General features: G+C 46.0%; 1 protein-coding gene and 2 long non-coding RNA genes across 5 annotated transcripts in view; 1 reads left to right on the top strand and 2 right to left on the bottom strand.

The window, feature by feature from the left end:
• Window positions 1-2,370, bottom strand: part of LOC108309179 — a 22,878-nt gene extending 20,508 nt beyond the window's left edge. The window contains exon 1 of the long non-coding RNA XR_005201381.1: window positions 2,335-2,370. This is a non-coding gene — a long non-coding RNA (uncharacterized LOC108309179). The remainder of the gene's footprint in view (window positions 1-2,334) is intronic.
• LOC119472261 overlaps window positions 1-11,260 on the bottom strand; it is a 48,436-nt gene extending 37,176 nt beyond the window's left edge. For 2 of the 3 annotated variants that reach the window (XR_005201378.1, XR_005201379.1), the window contains exons 1-2: window positions 11,221-11,260; window positions 6,190-6,279 (exon numbers count right to left, since the gene is read on the bottom strand). This is a non-coding gene — a long non-coding RNA (uncharacterized LOC119472261). Of the gene's footprint in view, window positions 1-6,189; window positions 6,280-11,056; window positions 11,090-11,220 lie in introns of those variants that run through there. The other variant, XR_005201380.1, reaches the window with a different exon arrangement.
• Window positions 11,261-12,208: 948 nt separating this feature from the next.
• CCNY (cyclin Y) overlaps window positions 12,209-19,427 on the top strand; it is a 206,861-nt gene continuing 199,642 nt past the window's right edge. Inside the window, exon 1 of the mRNA XM_037740976.1 lies at window positions 12,209-12,482. Within this exon, the coding sequence (XP_037596904.1) occupies window positions 12,329-12,482 (154 nt within the window). The 5' untranslated portion in view covers window positions 12,209-12,328. The remainder of the gene's footprint in view (window positions 12,483-19,427) is intronic.

The raw sequence follows: 19,427 nt of genomic DNA, 5'->3' as shown, positions 1-19,427 counted from the left end.
TATATATATATATATATATATATATTATATATATTTTTTTCTCAAAGGTCTAAACTTGAAAGATAATAAATATTAAATATATTTGGTGTACAAAAGGAATGTGAAAAATAAACCTCAAGCCCAGGAAACGAGGCTCAATTCCTTTAAGAAGCCTCCACTTAGAAAGAGAACCCTGGCACTCATGGGTCAAAGCCTTGTCCTCAGAGAGGGAATGAGAGCTTTACAGTACCTGCTTTGTAAAACCAGATTCAGCCCTGTTACTGCCCACTCTGACGCCAAGTCTCCTGCTCCTCTGCCAATGCCTTCCTCACATCATCCACTGGAGAAAATTACTGCAGCTGAGCTCTGTAAATTAAATGGCATGAATGAGCAACGCTAATCTGAATACCTAAAACGTTTTTGGAATTATGAAGCATATGAGCTCATTTCTATTTGTCATGAAACTCTTTAAACAAAACATTTGTATAAACCCTTTGAATTCAGCAAATCAAAACAACAAAATTACACTGACAAATACTTAGGTATCTACTGTGGTCTCAAGGAGCTGAAGATCTCATTGAAAAGAGAGTTTGTAAGCATGGAATAGTTATTGGCAAATAAACAAGACACCCAGTAATTTCTCTAAGAGCTGAGAGTGGGGACACATCACTTTAGGCTTTAGTAGTCTAGAGAGGCCTGATGAGAAACTCGTATTTATGCAGAACCAAAATCCAAAAGACCAATAAAGAGTATTTTTTAAATTATAGAGTGCTGCTTTTATGCATACATTTTTTTCTATAAAGTTGAGGAATGGGTTTGAAGAGTAAAAGAAACATAAGGCTATATTTAACAGTCATAAGGGATACATTAGCCTATATTTATCCTTCATAAAAGATACTTTGTGATGATTCTAATTCTCTGAATAATAGTTATTTGTGCACTTATATATAGGCAGCCTTCTGAAGGCTATAATGAGAACACCCATCACCCCCCAGTTCCACTCACAGAACCACTAGAAGAGATTGAAATTTTAAGTGTCAAGATACTGTAAGAATATAATTAGCTAGCTGTATAAACAACATAAATTAACTGCAAAAGTTTTATTTGGAGATATGAAATTAAGGACATTTTTGGCAATCCCAGTTCAGTCCAAATTTGATTTTAACTAAAAATTTAAACTTTTTTTTTCTTCTGAGGCTAAGTTTTGCTCTTGCTGCCCAGACTGGAATGCAATGATGTGATCTCGGCTCACTGCAATCTCTGCCTCCTGGGTTTAAGCAATTCTACTGCCGCAGCCTCCTGAGTAGCTGGGATTACAGGCACATGCCGCCACGCCCAGCTAATTTTTGTGTTTTTTAGTAGAGATGGGGTTTTACCATGTTGGCCAGGCTGGTCTCAAACTCCTGACCTCAGGTGATCAGCCCACCTGGGCCTCCCAAAGTGCTGGGATTACAGGCGTGAGCCACCACACCCAGTCCCTTTTCATTTTTTAAAATCAACTTTGGTTAGGCATATAGCCTATAATCCCAGAATTTTGGGAAGCCAAGACAGGAGGATCTCTTGTGGTCAGAAGTTTGAGACCAGCCTGGGCAATGTAGTGAGACACCCCCCATCTCTTAAAAAAAATTAGCTGGGCATGGTGGCACATGCCCGTGGTCCCAGCTACTTGGGAGGAGGCTGAGATAGGAGGATCGCTTGAGCCCAGGAGGTGAAGGCTGCAGTGAGCCATGATTATGCTGCTGCACTTTAATCTGGGCAACAGAGCAAGACTTTGTCTCAGAAAATAATAAAAATAAACTTTACTAGACACAGTTTACGTAAAACAAAATGCGCCTATTTTAGTTATACAGTTTAATGAGTTTTTTGCTGCTGTTATTGTTTTTGAGATAGAGTCTCACTCTGTCGTCCAGGCTGGAGTGCAGTGGCACAGTGAAGTGCCTGGCCTAGAAAATATTTTTCAATGGAGAAGATTATAGTTTGCATTTTGGAGACATTATCGTTTACAGTGTTATAATAATGAAAGGCACAGGAGAATGCACATACAGTTACTCAAAGTACAGCCCTGGGGAGGGGAATGGGAAAGGAGAGGCAATGAAACGGCAGGACCCTTGAAAGGACGAAACCTAAGTGACTAGACAGAAAGTGTCTTGGCTTAAGTGGCAGCATAGCTAATATAATTTTACAGTAAGTTAAATAAAATGGAAGCTAACACGTTCAGTGCCCAAAGGCAAGAAATTGTACCAGTGGATGCCTTTTAGTCTAAGAGCTAGGATTCTGTACAGAATGCTGAGTTTCCAGGCTGCACTTTTCCTGGATCAGAACCATTTCTTCTAGGCCGGGTGTGGTGGCTCGTACCTGTAAATCCAGTGCTTGGGGAGGTATGTTTGAGCCTCAGAGTTTGAGACCAGCCTGGGCAACGTAGTAAGACCCTGTCTCAAAAAAAAAAAAAAAAAAAAAAGTTAAAAATTAGCTGGATGTGGTGGTGCATGCCTGTAGTCCTACCTACTAGAGAGGCTTAGGTGGGAGGATCGCTGGAGCCCAGGGGTTTGAGGCTGCAGTGAGCTGTGACAGTGCCACTGTGCTCCAGCCTGGGTGACAGAACGACACCGTCTCTCCTAAAACAAACAAACAAACAAAAAACCATTGCCTGTCTTTGTCTCCTGATCCTCTTGGTCTTATAACCACATATGAAGTGTCTTCCAGTTTGGATTTTGTTCTATCGTGGGCATGGATTCTACCCTATAATCTTTTCTTGTTTTAGCAAACCACAATAGTTTATACAAAGATTAGTAATGGGAAAAGCATTTGAAGTAAAAGATTTTGCTACGCTATCTTTTTTTTGAGGGAGGAAATTATTGCTTTTAAAAAAGATACAGATTTAGAGTAAAAAAGAAAAAAGAAAGGAACAGAGGAAAAATGTCAACTAAGTGAATCACTTTTTAACAGTGAACATCCCTAAAAACATCTCTTTGCATACATACTCAGTTTTGCAATCTACTTTCTCTCAACAATATTTCATGGCTTTCTTTCTATAACAATAAATACAGATGTACATCCTTATTTTTTTGGCTTCATAGAATTTCATTGCGTCTACTGTATGTAACTAGTTATTCATGGGCATTTAGGTTGCATTCAGTTTTTCACTATTATAAATTAAGTGGCAATTTTTAGCATATTTTGCCCAATGAATCTGACATCTATGAATATTAATATTCTTTCCAAATTTAAAAAAATCAGTAATATTTTGTGAATGGGGAAAAATCCTAGCAGGAGTAGCCATTTTTACTTCCTGAGAAATGCTTTTCTTTTTCTACCATATTTGCAATGTTACAGTGTTCACTTTTAGGGTGTGGAAGACAGTAACCTAAATCCTGTTCCTCTCTTCTGTTGAGCACTGTTATTACACACACGCTTCCCAAGGAAAAGTTGTGAAGTCTACACTTTGGGGGGAGGTTGAGGCAGTGGGGGTGAGAGGTAGGAGTCTTTCCTAAGCTGACTTTACTGTTTTTCGCCTGATCTCCTGTGTACTTCATGTCCCCACGTTTTCCTCTGAGAGCTCCAGGCCCTCCTTGGTGGCTCCTGGCTGACTCCCAGCAAGAGCTGATCCTGGGTGCTCACTGGTCCTTTCTCTGTAGCTTCTCAGAGGTTGCCGAGTGAAGGAATGAGGCTTACCGAGACTGTCCTGTTTTTCCGTTCCTTCAGTGCCTTGAGAGGTGACCCAGCTGGCTAAGATACACTAGCTGGTACTGTGCTAGCAGAGAACGGTAACATTTTGATGTGTGAATATTCCAAATACCACTTCTCAAAGACAAAATGAGATTTCAAGGCCTCCGTCCCAAAGGGATAGTCAATTTGCAATTTTGGGTCCACTATTGGGCAGTGAAGGTGTTATCACCAGGCAAAGAGGGCCTTTGCCTCCTCAGGGCACACTGGTGAGGAAGGCACCTGCTTTAACCTGACTCTTTCCAGCCCAGTACCTTAGCAAGCAGAGCTATACAATGTTATGGAACTGATCTCATTTTCAAACAAGACCCCACATCCTGGGGGTGATACCGAAAGACATCAAAATGGAGCTGGGATACAGGCAGAAGAGCGGGATTCATGCTTCCTTCTCTATATCATTCGTTGTTTTTCCTAGCATTTATCATACAGAGACTATTCAACATTCATTAAAACGTAGCATGATATACTTTGCCAAGGTAAAGTCTGCAGGAAATGCAGGATAATAACTAAGCAACAAGAATACTCTGATTTGTGATGCTCATTTCTCAGGCTCCTGAGTGTATATAATGAGGCAATATTGTATCATGGAGAAACACTGCAGGCACAACCAACTTACAAGTTCGTGTGATGGGTGAAATGAAAAACAGGATGTTAAAAGGACATAGCGAAGCAATGTGGAACTTGGGGGAAAAAACCTGCTGAAGCGCTGTCAGCGCCAGGTGTAGAGGAATACAGCTCTCCAACTGCAGGCAGCTTCCCTAGGTTAGGTGTGCAAAGCTTTATTCTGGTCTACCACGGGGAAGCTGAGATTGAGACAGTGACTTTCTGCAGATTTACCTGAAGGGACCTTGATGCCTGTTAGGTGTCACTGTTCTCAGTACCATGCCACAAACAGTAAAACAAGCTCTGTTTTCCACATCAGCGCGTACTTGGAGAAGTGCAAGTAAAACATAATACATCTCGAGAAATGTGTATAAATCATAATGCATCTTGATAAGTCTATCAAATGCTGCTAGGAGCAATGGAAATTTGTCCAATTCCAGATCACAGAATGACCACAAGTTCTCCAGGTTTGGACTATCAATAAGGAAACAATTACTTGTGCACAATGACGTAAACTTTCTAAGATGTCATATGGCAATATTAAGAGATTTAAAAATGATCCTTTTTGGCAAAGAGGGTTTGGGGGTAAAATAAAAAAAAATGTTCCTTTTTTGTCAAAATGACCTAGAAATTTCAATTCTAATGATTCCTTTTATGGAAATGAGCAGACGCAGACAAAGATCAGCATATAAAAACGTTCATCCCTGGACTGTTTTTATCATCCTGAAAAAGAAACAAATGAAATGTCCACCTATTAGTGCACCTAATACAATGTATTTTGCAGTCATTATAGTTTAAGAAAAACGCTAACTGGCATGGAAATATTTATTTATTCAGACAGAATCTACACCAGTTTATGATCTCTGGTATTAAGGATAAAGGAAAAGCATTGTTTGTGCCAGGCCTTGAAGGTTAAGTTGGATTACAAACACAGAGGTGGGGAGGAGTGGCACTCAGAGGGACGAAGTCACAGGAGTAAAGTGAGGAAGAGTGGCAAACACAGAGGGAGTTGTGAGCAGCTGTGAGCGGCTAGGGAGAAAGCCTGGGGAGCAGGTGAACTTGACTGTCAGGCGGGCTGGGTTTTTAGTCCAAACATGAAAAGCTATTGACAGATTCTTAAGCACTGGATTGACAGGACCCCCACTTCAGTAGGGGCTACTGAGGTGCTCCTGGGGAGCCCAGGGCTATTTTAATGTCGAATTATAGCTGCAGCGTTTTGAGTTCCCTGGAGGTTACTAATGTGAGGCAGAGACAAGTATGTTAATAGAACTCATCAACTATCCTTGTTTTGCTTTTAAAACGCTGTCAGGATTTGTCCTGTTGAGAACGGAGTCTGAAGTAAAGCCAGTTAACTAAGATTAAGGCATGTGAAAGTGCCTGGCTTGGGAAAGACACTCAATAAATCCCCTCCCAACGCTAGTCGCCTTGGATAGAAAGATTTCTTGCCAGGGTATATTCAGGGAGTTTCCTGTTCACAGGAACTGTTAGCTACAGTTCTGGGAATACTGGAGTGCTGTATTAAAGTAATAAATCAGACAATCCTTCTAATTTTCATGGGCCTAATCTGCCTTTTGAGGGAATGACTTCCTTTTGCCACCTAAACCATAGTTTGGCTCCAGGCCTGCCTACTGTATCCTTCCATGCCATCCTGGGTTCTCCTATGGGGAGCCAAGTACACGTGATGGCCCCACAGGTCTTAGTCACAGTTCCTATTGTCTGGGGGCCAAGCAAAGAAAACTGCCAACATGAATACATGAAGCTCTTATCAATGATTATCAATTCCTGGCTAGATCAGGATTAGGTTTGCCTGCATACAACTTGGGAATTCAAAATAAAAGTGGTTTACACAACACAGTTTACTTATCTCATATAGGAGCAGCTTACACGGGGACATTCTCCTAGTTCATGGCTTCCATCTTTGAGGTCACCTGGCATTCAAAACTGGATGCTAGAATTCCAGCTATCCTGACCACACTCCAAGAAGCAGAGAAGAGGTAGCCTTTTTAGAGAGCTTTGCTGGAAGCGTCCACTCACATCTTATTGCCCAGACTTAGTCCCTTGGCCAGCTGTCATTTTTGAGCTGGGAATACTGCTGTTCCTCAAGAAACAGGCCTTGAAACTAAGGGAGGTGGGAGAAGTCACTGGGGAGCAAAGTAGCTTCCTCTCTCACTTCAACCTATGCCTGACCCTGCTGCATGCTAGACTGCCTGATCACAGGTACATCCTAGTTCTCAAGGATATCATATATATGATATATAGTGTGTATATATATATACCATACACACACACCATTTCTCTTCTTGAAAAGTACGGAAGGATAAAGAAGGTAGAGTGTGGCAAGGGAGGGACTGGGCTTCGTAAGGTCATTTAGCCTGGGGACAGATGGTGAACTTGCAGTGATGAGATAGATAAATCAGTTTCCAAGTGGGCTTTCTCCCAGATGCCAGAGACCCTGGCTGTCCCTGTTTCATCATGCATTCCACTAACAAAGGTTTAACTTAAGAAAAACTATGTGGCACAAGTGCTACCCTCCCTCACTCCTCCCCTCATGGCAGCACCCTTCTCTGCTAAGCGGGGACATGACCTCAGAATCCTCAACACACTGTCCCTGGCAGTTCCTCTGGTCCAAAACACTTGACACTACTAGTTAAATCTATTAGCCATCCTTATTTTCTTGTGGGAATTTTTATTTGGACAGAGGATTTCTGGGTAGTTCCTAATTTCATGGAAATAAATTTCTCATGGTGGAATTTTAGGTATATGCACAGGCAAAAAATGTAGATATTTATAGGCAGCAGGCTTGGTATTCCTCAGATTTCACCACTCAGTGGCTGCAATCATTCTCACTGCTGGCAGCTTGCTCTTGTGATTGTTTACCTTACTGGACTGTGAATTTCTCCAGAATGGAAACTGTATCTTATCCACTTTTGTATCCTCAAGATGCCTGGCTCAGTATATTCTCAAAAATGTTATCCATAAATGAGTCACCTGCCTCAATCAAGGTCAAGTACTATCAAAGTGAATGCTTTCCCTGTAGCTGCTTACACTGTGGACTGCCTACCACCAAGGGCAAAAGGCAGGCCTCATTTGAAGGAGAGGTCAGTGACAGGAGGAACTGCAGTGGCACAACACACAGAAGGTCTTGGTTATGCCACAACTGCCTTAGAAATGCTTGTAACTGACATGAGAAACTGACTACCAGGCGACAGGGCGGCCATACCCTGAGGAGACAATACGCGTTTTCCTTCAGGTTCAGGTTCAGGTCCTGGGCTAACTTGGCTCAGTGTTTTGTGTTCCAGGAGGTGACTCAGGGAGTTGTGCAAATGACTGACTCATCATATTTCATGGATATGAGTGTGGCTGAGGTAAGACCGCAATTATCTCCTGATTCAATTAAGGTAGCCTATTCTTGATTGTTTTGATAAATTATGTAAGTTGATACTAATACTGCTTATGTTTTAAATAGTGTAGTTCCACAGAAAATTTGTTTTTTCTGTGAAAAACAAAGCTATTATTGCCAAAAAAGTGTGAAGAGTACGGACTTAGCTAGAGTTCACCTGAGTTTTATGTTTACCTGTTTACAGTGACCAAATTCTTCAACAGTGATCATGGTGGAAGATGAGACAAAATAATTCCCAAATGATTCTTTCTGCTCAAAGAGCAGCGTGGGTATGAGTAGATCCAGGTCGGTTTTTTTTTTTTAGAGACAGGGTCTCACTCTGTCACCTGGGCTGGAGTGCAGTGGTGCAATCACAGCTCACTGCAGCCTCCAACTGCCAGACTCAAGCCATCCTCCCAATCCTCCTCAGGCTGGAAGACAGGCCTTGTTACAGCGCTCGGGGCATACCTCTGCCCTTCCCTACTCCCCTAGTCCACACTCTGGGCTAAATCCACAGTCTACTGAGGAACTGTCCCTGCATTCAGATTCCAGAGTGACAGTGTCAGAGATGCTGTGGCTAGATACTCATATTGTTTCTGCATATGGCTATTCCTCAACCTTGTCTTCTTACTCTGGTCGAAGGGCTGAGCCCCACAGAAATAACAAGTCTCCCGTCATCCTTTTCTCTCTCTAAGTTTAGTACCAGTCCTAAGCAGTCAGCTCCCAGCTTCCTTTAGGGCAGAAAAAGTGGAGAGAAGTAACACTTGCTTTTCCATTCACAAAGTCCTGGAGATGGCAGGTAGGAGGTTTGGGTGGATGTAGCTTGGACTTTGAAATTAGAACCAGGTTCAAATCCCCAGTTAGGACATTTCTCAGTACTTTGATCTTGCATAAGTTTACTTACCAGAGTTAAAGCGGTCTATTTATAAAATGGGGTACAACTTATCAGATTTAGATGTTAGAAATAGTACAGTACATGGCAGCTAGCAAGCTTTCAAGAAATGACATCTCTCATTAGTATCATTTTGACATCACATTTCTCTGCTCATAGTTGGTTACTGTTCTGTAATTTTCCCCAAAGTGTCACTGTGTGTCAGGGAGAGAGCACCTGCCTGGAGGAGTTTGAAGTGTGCATGTGGGGTGCATCGAGGGGGTCGGCACCCAGGTAAACCACTAGCGAGGTTTTAGTACGTATCCTTTCTCTCCAGGATTGCTGATCTCAATAAGTGCAAACAGGTACATACCTAAGGGGAATATGGTGGAAATGTCAGAGGAGGTAGGGGTGGTGGGGGGCGGAAATCCTGGCAGACCAGAGGCTGTACCATGCTTTGTTGAGGGTACGTGGCTACACTGATCTCTAGTCCTCCAGATGCTCTCCCCAGTTAACACTGCCCAGCGACCTGACTGGACAGGAAGCATGCAGCCAGCCATGCTGTCACCTTAGTGTCATTGTCTCTTTCTCCTTTTAAGCCCTTCAGAAACCATAATTTGAATGTAAATGTTATACATTTTATAATGAAATAAAAATTGCTTAATGTGCCTGAGTAGATACACCACATTCCGATGGTTCATTGACTGGATGCTGACTTTCATGTATGGCCCAAAGTACAAAGCAGCAATCACAGCAGACAAGGGAGCTCCTCTCCCAAGGGTTCAGCCATCCGACCCAACCTCCATAGCCCAGAAAATCTGAATACACACATGCAAGTGTAAATGTGCCCCGGTCAGTTTTCCCAGGAAGCAGGAGGGCCCACACAGCCTCAGGAAAGGGCACTCTTTTGCACTGGTGTTGTCTACCCACCCTCTCCAGGGCTGTCATTCTTCAGAACTTCCCTTTTATACTTCCTCTCTCATCTGGTCAGCATGACCACTTTGCAGCCATTTATTTTCCAGGGACATTTGTCACTTATCCTAACAAACAGCATTAATACAGTTGAGAGGATGGAGCTTTTAAAAATATGGACTATGCTGAAGGAATTAAGAGAAAAAAACTAAAAAAAATATGGACTAATAAATGTAAAAACAGTCCTGTGAGAAGGAGGGAAAGCACAGGTTAAAAAATGGCTAGATGCAGGGAATTAAATGAAATGCTTATAAAGCCTTTCACAAGATGGCCCCACATTGCTGATGCTAAATAACAAGTCCCTCATTCCTTCTCTCCCCTTTAGTACCTGGATTTGTCACTAACAGGTGCTGGGATCTGAAAAAGGCATGATTTCATCTCTCTGGGCCTCAGTTTCCTCATATATAAAATTAAGATAGTTGTGCTGGTTTTTTTTTTTTTTTTCAAGAACTAGTTCAACAACATTCCCAGCCCCTCAAGACTCCTTTAGTACGTATTCGGAAAAAAGGGTGGGAAGGCTGTTTCCGCACCTTATATTCTTCCCAATAAAGGCAAGAAAAGTCAGGGATGGCTGACATTGTGGGCTTTGGGAGGGAATTCGACCATTTACTGGACTTTTCTCTGAGCCAGGCTCGTTCACATACCTTGATCCTAGTTAACTGCCCCAAGTTAACTTGTTCCCAAAGCGACAATACCTGATGGCATTCTACAAGCAAAACAAGGTCAGTTGATGAATTGTGTTAACTTAATTCTCTACCTCACATTAACTTTCAAGGAACTCAAAACACTCCACAGCGAATTCAACATTAAAATAGCTCTGGGACCCCAAGATTTATTTCAGGGCTTAAAACAAGATTATCATCAAGTCCTCGGCAAAGCTCGAAATATAGTCGAAGAGAGAACTCCCAAATCAAGGCCCAGCTTCTTTCAAATGCTTACCAAATACATAAATAAACAAATGAAAGAAAAAAGGCCGGTGCCTTGGCCCAGGCCTGTAATTCCATGGGAGACAGAGACGGACGATTGCTTGAAGCCAGGAATTCGGTACCAGTCTGGGTATGAGATGCCTTCCTTACAAAAAGTTAACACACACACACACACACATCCCTACCTTAGCTACTTTGGAGACACACATACACACACACACACACACACACACTCCCAATGCCCCTACCTTAGCCGGGCATGGTGGCGTGAGCCTGCAGTCCCAGCTACTTTGGAGGCTGAGAAGGGAGAATCACTTACTTTGGAGACACACACACACACACACCCTACCTTCGCACACACAAGGGAGAATCGCTTAGCTACTGTGGGGACACAGACAGACAGACACACACACACACACACACACCCTACCTTAGCCGGGCGTGGCTGGAGACACACACACACACCCCTACCTTAGCCAGGTGTGGGTGGAGACAGACAGACAGACAGACAGACAGACACACACACACACACACACACAGATATCCCTACCTTAGCCAGGTGTGGGTGGAGACAGAGACACACACACACACACAGACCCCTACCTTAGCCAGGCGTGGGTGGAGACACACACACACACACACACACACACACATCCCTACCTTAGCCAGGTGTGAGTGGAGAGAGACAGACACAGACACACACACACCCGTACTTTAGCCAGGTGTGGGTGGAGACAGACACACACACAGACACACACACCCCCTACCTTAGCCGGGCGTGGCGCGAGCCTGTAGTCCCGGCTACTTTGGAGGCTGAGGCGGGAGAATCGCTTGAACCCAGGAGTTCGAGGCTGCAGTGAGCCGAGATCGCGCCACTGCCCTCCAGCCTGGGCGACAGAGCGAAATCCTATCTCTAAAGAAATAAATTAGAAAAAGAAGAGGGAAAAAAGGGCCAGCCCGGTCTCGGAGAGGCAGGCGCAGCCTCAGCGCTCTGGGCCCGGATCCTCCACCCGGCCTCGGCCGCGCTCCCGCCCGCTGCGGGCCCCGGGGACGCCGCTCGCATCCCGCGCTAGGCCCCGTCCCGCCCGGCCCGGGGGAGTGGAGGCGGCAGAGGCCGGGCGGGGAAGCGCCTCCAGACGCCGAGCTCCGGCCGCCGATTCTCGCGACGCCAGCGCCAGCTACAGGCGCGGCCCCGGGGAGCGACCCCACACCCGCACAGGGCCGCGCCTCCCCGGCCCTCCCCGCGGCCGCCGATCTGCTTCCAGGGCAGAGGGAAGGGGCGGCGACGGGGCGGGGCGGGGAGTGCGGCGAGGGGCGCGCGCCGCCGGGGGAGGGCCGCCTGCATCCTCCCGGGGCGCCGCGCCGCGCGGGGCCCAGGGGCCGCGCCCACGCCCGCTGCCTGCCCCCTCGCCGGTCGCCCAGCCGCCTGGCGCGGACACGCGTGCCCCCGGCTTGAACCGGAACCTCTTGCCGAGGCCGCCGCCGCCGCCGCCGCCGCCGCCGGGGAAGCGGACGCTGACTGGGAAGCGCGGGGGGAGGCGGCCTGCGCGGCGCCGCCCGCCATGGCAGCGGCGGGGTGAGGTAGGCGCGGCGGCCGCAGTCGCGCGGACCCGAGCGCTCCTCCGCCGCGGATAGGCCGGCCGAGGGGGAGCCGGGGCCGCCGCCCGCTCGTCGCCGCCGCCGCCGCCCATGGCGAGGCTCCGCCGCCGCCGCCGCTGCTGACCCGGCGGCCGGCCGCGGCTTCCGCCCCCTCCCGCGGCGGCGAGCGGGCGGGACTCCCCCTACGCCCCCGCCGCCCGCGCCCCGCGCCCGCCCGCGCCCCGCTCCCGGGGTCGGGGAGAACAGGACCGCAGCTGGAGTCGGGGGCCGCCGAAGATGGGGAACACTACCTCGTGCTGCGTGTCGTCCAGCCCCAAGCTCCGGAGGAATGCCCACTCCCGGCTGGAGTCCTACCGGCCGGACACGGACCTGAGCCGCGAGGACACGGGCTGCAACCTGCAGCACATCAGCGACCGGGAGAACATCGACGGTGAGTGCGGCCCGCCGGCCCCGCGCCCGGCCGAGCGCCGCGCCCCGCGCCCCGCCGAGCCCCGCGCCCCGCCGGCCCCCGCGCCCCGCCGAGCCCCGCGCCCCGCCGAGCCCCGCGCCCCGCCGAGCCCCGCGCCCGGCCGAGCCCCGCGCCCCGCGCCCCGCCGACCCCGCGCCCCGCCGAGCCTCGCGCCCCGCCGACCCCGCGCCCCGCCGACCCCGCGCCCCGCCGAGCCCCGCGCCCCGCCGAGCCCCGCGCCCCGCCGAGCCCCGCGCCCCGCGGCTGCAGCCGCGCACCAGCATCCGGGTGGCCCGCCTGCTCTTGCCGGCCCAGCCGGTCTCGGCGACCCGTGCACGACCGCGGCTTCGTCCGCGCAGCGGCCCCGCAGCCTCCGGGCGTACCCCTCGCGGGTTTTCCCCGAGTGAGCGGCCGCGGAAACTTTGCAGGCCCGCGGCACCGGAGCGCGGCGGGCCGGGGGCGGGTGTGTGCGTGTGGGTCGCGGGGTGACGGCGGCCGGCCCTCGTCCGCAGCGGCGCGGCCCGGAAGCCCGGGGTTCCAGGCGCTGCCGGAATGCAGCCCGAAGCCAAGTTGTGCACGCGTTTGTCCTGCAAGAGCGGTGGGAGTGGATTCCCGTTTTGGAGTCCCGGTGTCTCCAACCCGGAGTTGGAGAACCGTGTTGACTTAAGTCAGTTTCCCGGAACCTTACAAATGGACTCCACTTGACTGACCTCCGTTCCCATTCTCCTTAAAAAGTTTTTTTTAAAAAGGGTCTTTTTTTGGCGGGGGGGATGGGGATGGTGTCGGTTCCAGGGTTAGAGGCAAATCGCGTCTCCCGAGAATGCTCTGTAAAAGATTGTCAGACGCCATTGGGTTAAGTCACACAGTTTTTGCTTGGACTCTAATTGCAGTCCTGTGAATTTCTGATTTATTCGGGAATTCATAACCGGGGCTTCGTCCACACTTTTGGTTGGACTGGAGTTTGCCAAAAGAAAAGCCAAGACTAATGACTGCACCCAGTAATGTTTTATTTTATCGGTTTGGCAACGTATTTATTAGCACTGTGGCCCAGTGATATCGACAGAAGGATGTCATCATTAAGCATCAAGCTTAAATATCGTTGATAGAATTTTCAACTTAAAAGGTTTGAGATTGGAAATATCTTTTTATGACAACATGATTTTTTTTTTTTTAACTGAAACGTCTTCTCATAATCTAGTTGAATGAATACGGAAAAATTTTTGTGTCAATGAATGGACACAACTTCATAATTCTTTTCTGTCGTCTTTAGGATGGAATGTTCTCTCTACTGTGGAAAGGCCACATTTAAATTCTGCTAAAGGAAATATTTATCTCTTTTGTCTTTGTGTGATTTCTTCTAAATGGTAATTTCATCTTTTTAGGAGAGCATCTTTATTAAATAAGTGTCATGTAGAAAGGGACTAACAGTCTGGTTTCTAGTACGCGCTTAGTAAATTATGGTTCCATATGACATTTCCAGTGTTGTTATTTTAGATTTCCATTATTTTTAACATACTCTTTAGATGGCTTTGAACTACAGCCATACTTTCTTCTTAAATTTATGCATTTAAAGGCATTTGGAAGGATGAAGGCCCCATCTATCTCAATCACTTTCACGGCCTCTAGCACCTGAAAGAAAAGTCTGGCGTATAATAAACATTCCGTAAATATTGCACTTGAAAGGGAGGAGTAAATGAGTGAGTTGATTACAGAAGGCCGTTACTCAGTCCCATACAATGTTGACAAGTAAAAACAGTTGTAAATAATTTCTTCTTTATGTTGTGCAGTACATTTCTTTTTTATGTTGTGCATAAAAAATAATTCAAAAATTATTTTGAATGATGGATCAGAAAAAAAAGGAGGGAAAAAAAAAAAAACAACAGAAGATGATTCATATTTCTTAGAGCCAGGCTGCATGCAGTTATTTTAACTATGGTAAGGACACAAGGTGGAAAAAATAATTGTATCCAGGTATTTGGCACTAAGGTTTAGTATGATTTTGCCAGAGTACAGTGAAATAATATTGTGTGTTCTTTCATTTCAAATAAAACTTAAGTTTCAGTCAGCAGGTATTTTCGAGAGAACATTTGGAAGACTCTTTTGGAGATTCAGGACAGTTTGAGAGACTATAGGGCAGGTTTCCAATCTAGGCCGTGGAGTGCCCTCTCATCTCAGATCCCAGTTCATATGATAATGCTAGTTTAAACCCCGAAATACTGATTAACCGTCTGCCTCTCAGATTCAATAAATAATAGTTCTAGCATTGACCCAGCTGGCAGTTCTCGACATTGGCTTCAGTTAAACCAGAAATCTAGTGTTGGACTTTGCCGTTAATATGTTTAATTAAATCTCTCCAAGGTGTTTCTGAGATGCAGGTAGGGCTGAGAATTGCTGACTGGGCAAATCTTGGAAGTGTTACCTGCTGTTCAGGGACATTTTTGCTAGAAATTCATTATTAGAGATTAAGAGAACAGATTTTAGCTAAATTATGTGTGTGTGTGTGTGTGTGCGCGTGCGCACATACAAATAGGCAAATATAGACGTATAAATATGTATATATTCACATACAGATAAGCAAATCCAGACATATAGACATATATATGTGACATATACACACATCTATATGTCTGTATTTGCCTATCTGTATCTGTATGTATTTGAACTGAGTTGTATTGATTGTTAGGTTATTAGTAAACATTTTAAAACTATAAGAATTACTGATTCTAGTATATATCAAAAGCTGAAGTACACAAGTACCATCTTCTGTATGTCCTGAAATACATACCACCCAGCTGATGTAGAAAGGTTTGGAGAAGTTCATGGGTCTTCTATACTAGGTTAGTGTCTTTAAATCACGGAGATACAACATATGTATCCATGTTTTCTCCCCCTGCCACCAGACACATGAAGGGGTAATATTTGTCCTATAGAATTTCAGTGGCAATTTTAGTGTCTGGGTGCTTAGGTGTCTATGGTGCTTACTGGCAAGTTAACGTGCCTTTGTACTCAGTGTATCGTAGTGTTAGGTTATTCGTGTTTTTGAAATTGATATTAGACTCATGCTCCCCAGGTATTATTTTTTATGAAATCATTCAGAGATTGAGAAAAAAAAACAATACATAACAATAATGATAGTAATTTTCAAAACAATTCTTTAGGAAAAAAAATGATAGTAATAATTGCAACCTATGTATTACTTATTCTGTACCAGATGCCACCAGCTGTCACTCTAAGTACTTGGATTCTGTTCATTTACTTAGAACTCACAGTAACCCTATGGGTAATATTATCCTTACTTTAAGACAAAGAAATGAGGCATTGAGAGGAGAAATGACCTGTCCAGAGTCACACAGCCAATATGTGGCAAATGGGAACTTCCCATTGTTGCTTGACTTAGCCATCAAACATTAGCTAGTCTGGGGTTGCCTTCTGGGATAGGGTGTCCGTTGTCATTTCGTGTCCATACTTTCTGAAAGAGAAACTCTTCTGTCTGCAACAGTTATTCAGTCCAGACTTCCATGATTAGGTTATTTCTGTGGGAGGAAAAAGGGAGGGAGGGTCTAAAGAGAATTTAAAATGTGAGACCAGATAAATCAGGACACTTGTAACAGCTGTGCCACAGTGTCCTGGTAGGGTTTTACTTCAAAATGGTTGATGGCAACTTCATTCTTTTCATTCTTATGGCTTACCTGTCATCCTTGACAACTCAGTTTCTCCCTTGTCCTGTATCCTGTCTGCTAGGAAGGTGTGGCTCTGGATCCTCGGAATATATCCAGTCGCTGACCGCTCTCAACACCTCCGCTGCTGCTCTTCTGAAGATCTAAGCAGCTGCTGTCTCTCCCAGCCCACCCGGTCTCCCTACTTCTACCCTAGCCTGCTCCAGTCTGTTCTCAACACAACAGCCATGGCTGAGATCCTTTAAAAGCTTTAGCGTCTTATTCTTTCACTCAGAAATGGCAGCGACTTTTCATTGCACAAGTAAAAGCCTTACAGTGGTTTCCAGGACCCCTTGTGATCTGCCTGCCATCAGCTCACTCTGTCGCTTGCTCATTCCAGCCACATTGGCCTCCCTCCCTGCTTCCTGGAATGTACCAGATACCAACTTCCACCCCTGTTCTCTTCCTCTGTTCTCCATGTGCCCGCTTGGCTGAGTCCCTGTATCACCTGCAGCCTTGATTCAAGCCTCACCTTTTCAGTGAGGTGTTCCCAGTCACCCCCTTTAAACATCCTTCCTGCTGCCCACTGGCAATCCCAGTGCACATTCCCTGACTCCCGTTTCTTTATTCCCTGTCACCTCATGATATACTATATAAGTATAAACATATCTAATAGCTACCTTCACCTGCTGTGTAAGTTCCAATAGAACGTTTATTGTTTGGTTCACCGATATAACCCAAGTTCCTTGAGTAGCACCTGATTCCTTGAAAATACTGTAAGTTGCTGGGCGCGGTGGCTCACGCCTGTAATCCCAGCACTTTGGGAAGCCAAGGTGGGTGGATCACGAAGTCAAGAGATCGAGACCATCCTGGTCAACATGGTGAAACCCCGTCTCTAATAAAAATACAAAAAATCAGCTGGGCCTGGTGGTGCGTGCCTGTAATCCCAGCTACTCAGGAGGCTGAGGCGGAGAATTGCCTGAACCCAGGAGGTGGAGGTTGCGGTGAGCCGAGATCGCGCCATGGCACTCCAGCCTGGGTAACAAGAGCAAAACTCCGACTCAAAAAAAAAAAAAAAAATACTGTAAGTATTTGTTGAATGAATTTGTTGGGTGAAACCAACCACTGAAGGACGTGAGTGAGAACATCATCGTGTGTGTTTATTGGGTGAGGGGAACCAGGAGGGAAAGAGAGAATGAAGAGGACTTGTGATAATGAAAGTAGCATGCATATGAAACTTTTTGGCTTTGTTTGTAGGCTAACCAGAGAGGTGGCAGATAGGGTGAAGTCCTGAAATGACATGTAAACGTTTTAAAGCATAACAAAAGAAAAGAGAAAACACATCCAGGCTGACAGGAAACCCTGGCTAATGGCAATCTGTTTAATAATGTGCTATGTTTAATCTTTTTTCCTTGTTTCTTTCAATGAATGACTTTAGCTGTGTCCTTACATCCTTAGGGATCAAGTTGAGCCTCAAATGCTTAGTCAACCAAAAAGTACTAGATGAACATCTGCAGTGATGAACATAGTCACTTAAATTGGTTTTCTTGTCTGAAATGTGAAGTGCCTTACAGGATATAGGCACATAGTATTTGGACTCCATATCCAGAGAAGCTAGAAGCCTCAGGGACGCATCCCAAGCAGTGAAGGGATAACCAGCAGAAGCACGCTTGACATTAGAAGGGTGGGGACACAGGGGAAATTTAGAATCTAAGTGCCTCCTGTAGGATGAGCTTGCAGCATTGCTCTTGGCTTCCTCGAGTGTTTGCAGTCTATTTACACACCTCTGCGGCACTTTCTTGAATCTTGGTCTCACATTAACATTACCAGCCCTGGTGGATAGAATGTACCTGTGGACTTTCTTTCCAGGCTAAGACTTATCAGCCTCACTGCCTGCAAGATGTGTGGAGACACTCTGACCAAGCATGTGACTTTGTATTAGTTAGCAGTGTGGTGAGGTGCAGTTTGAAGATTTGTCAAGAGAGTCCTTCTCCATAGCACTGACCATGGCTCCATGACCTGTCTTCACTCACTTTTCATGTATCCCGCTTTCACTTAGAATTAGGGAGTCCTTTGCTCTCACACCCCCATTTTACAGGTGAGAAGACTGAATCTCAGGTACAGTTTCTTGCCCAGGTTATGCAGATCATGGATGATGGTAGTAGAATTTTCTCTGCTAACTTTGGGCCAAGAAGTGTTAATTACTTGACCTGTATTATCTTTCTTAGTCTTCTCATCATTCTCCCCATTTTTCTAGGTGAAGAAATTGAGCCTTAAAGGTTAAGACGTTTGTGGAAGGTTCCTCACTTTGTTAGTGGCAGCTGGGGTTCAGTGTGCTGTCAGTTTGCCTCCATACCTCAACTGCCCTGTGACAGCTAATTAGAAAATGATGCATATCTAGACTCTGAACCTCCTGGTGCCTGGCCCAGCCCACTTTGTTTCAAGAGATTTACAGTTACTGCCTTTATGCTTTTGGCTAGCAATATTTTGTGATTGGGACTTTTACTTTCCTTCCTGCTGAGGTTTCACTCTCTTGCCCAGGATGGAGTGCAGTGGCAAGATGTCGATTCACTGCAACCTCCACCTCCCAGGCTCAAGTGATTCTCCTGCCTTAGCCTCCAGAGTAGCTAGGATTACAGGTGCACATCACTACCACCAGGCCAATTTTTGTATTTTTAGTAGAGGTGGGGTTTCACCACGTTGGCCAGGCTGGTCTCGAACTCCTGACATCAAGTTATTCACTTGCCTTGGCCTTCCACAATGCTGGGATTATAGGTGTGAGCCACCAAGTCCGGCTGCTCTTGCCTGCTTTTTGAGAGGAATGAAAATTATATAATTCAGTGAAGTGGTAGATTTCTCACCTTCTCACGCTCTTCTACAGAGCTGATGGTCTTTATTTTATTTTTTATTTAAATTGAGGTGAAGTTTTGCTCTTATTGCCCAGGCTGGAGTGCAGTGGTGCCATCTCAGCTCACTGCAACCCCCGCCTCCCGGGTTCAAGTGATTTTCCTGCCTCAGCCTCTTGAGTAGCTGTGACTACAGGCATGCACCACCATGCTTGGCTAATTTTTGTATTTTTAGTAGAGACGGGATTTCGCTGTGTTGGCCAGACTGATCTGGAACTCCTGACCTCAGGTGATCTGCCCGCCTCTGCCTCCCAAAGTGCTGGGATAACAGGCGTGAGCCACTGTGCCTGGCATGATGGTCTTGCTTTTGTATTTCTGGCTAAATGAAACTAATGCAAGGATCAAATTTATTTCTTTTTTTTTTT

The sequence above is a fragment of the Cebus imitator genome, unplaced genomic scaffold, assembly GCF_001604975.1.
Source record: "Cebus imitator isolate Cc_AM_T3 unplaced genomic scaffold, Cebus_imitator-1.0 Scaffold92, whole genome shotgun sequence".
Lineage (NCBI taxonomy): Eukaryota > Metazoa > Chordata > Mammalia > Primates > Cebidae > Cebus > Cebus imitator.
The sequence above is the reverse complement of the archived record's forward strand: the minus strand, read 5'-3'. Positions and strand labels throughout refer to the sequence as shown.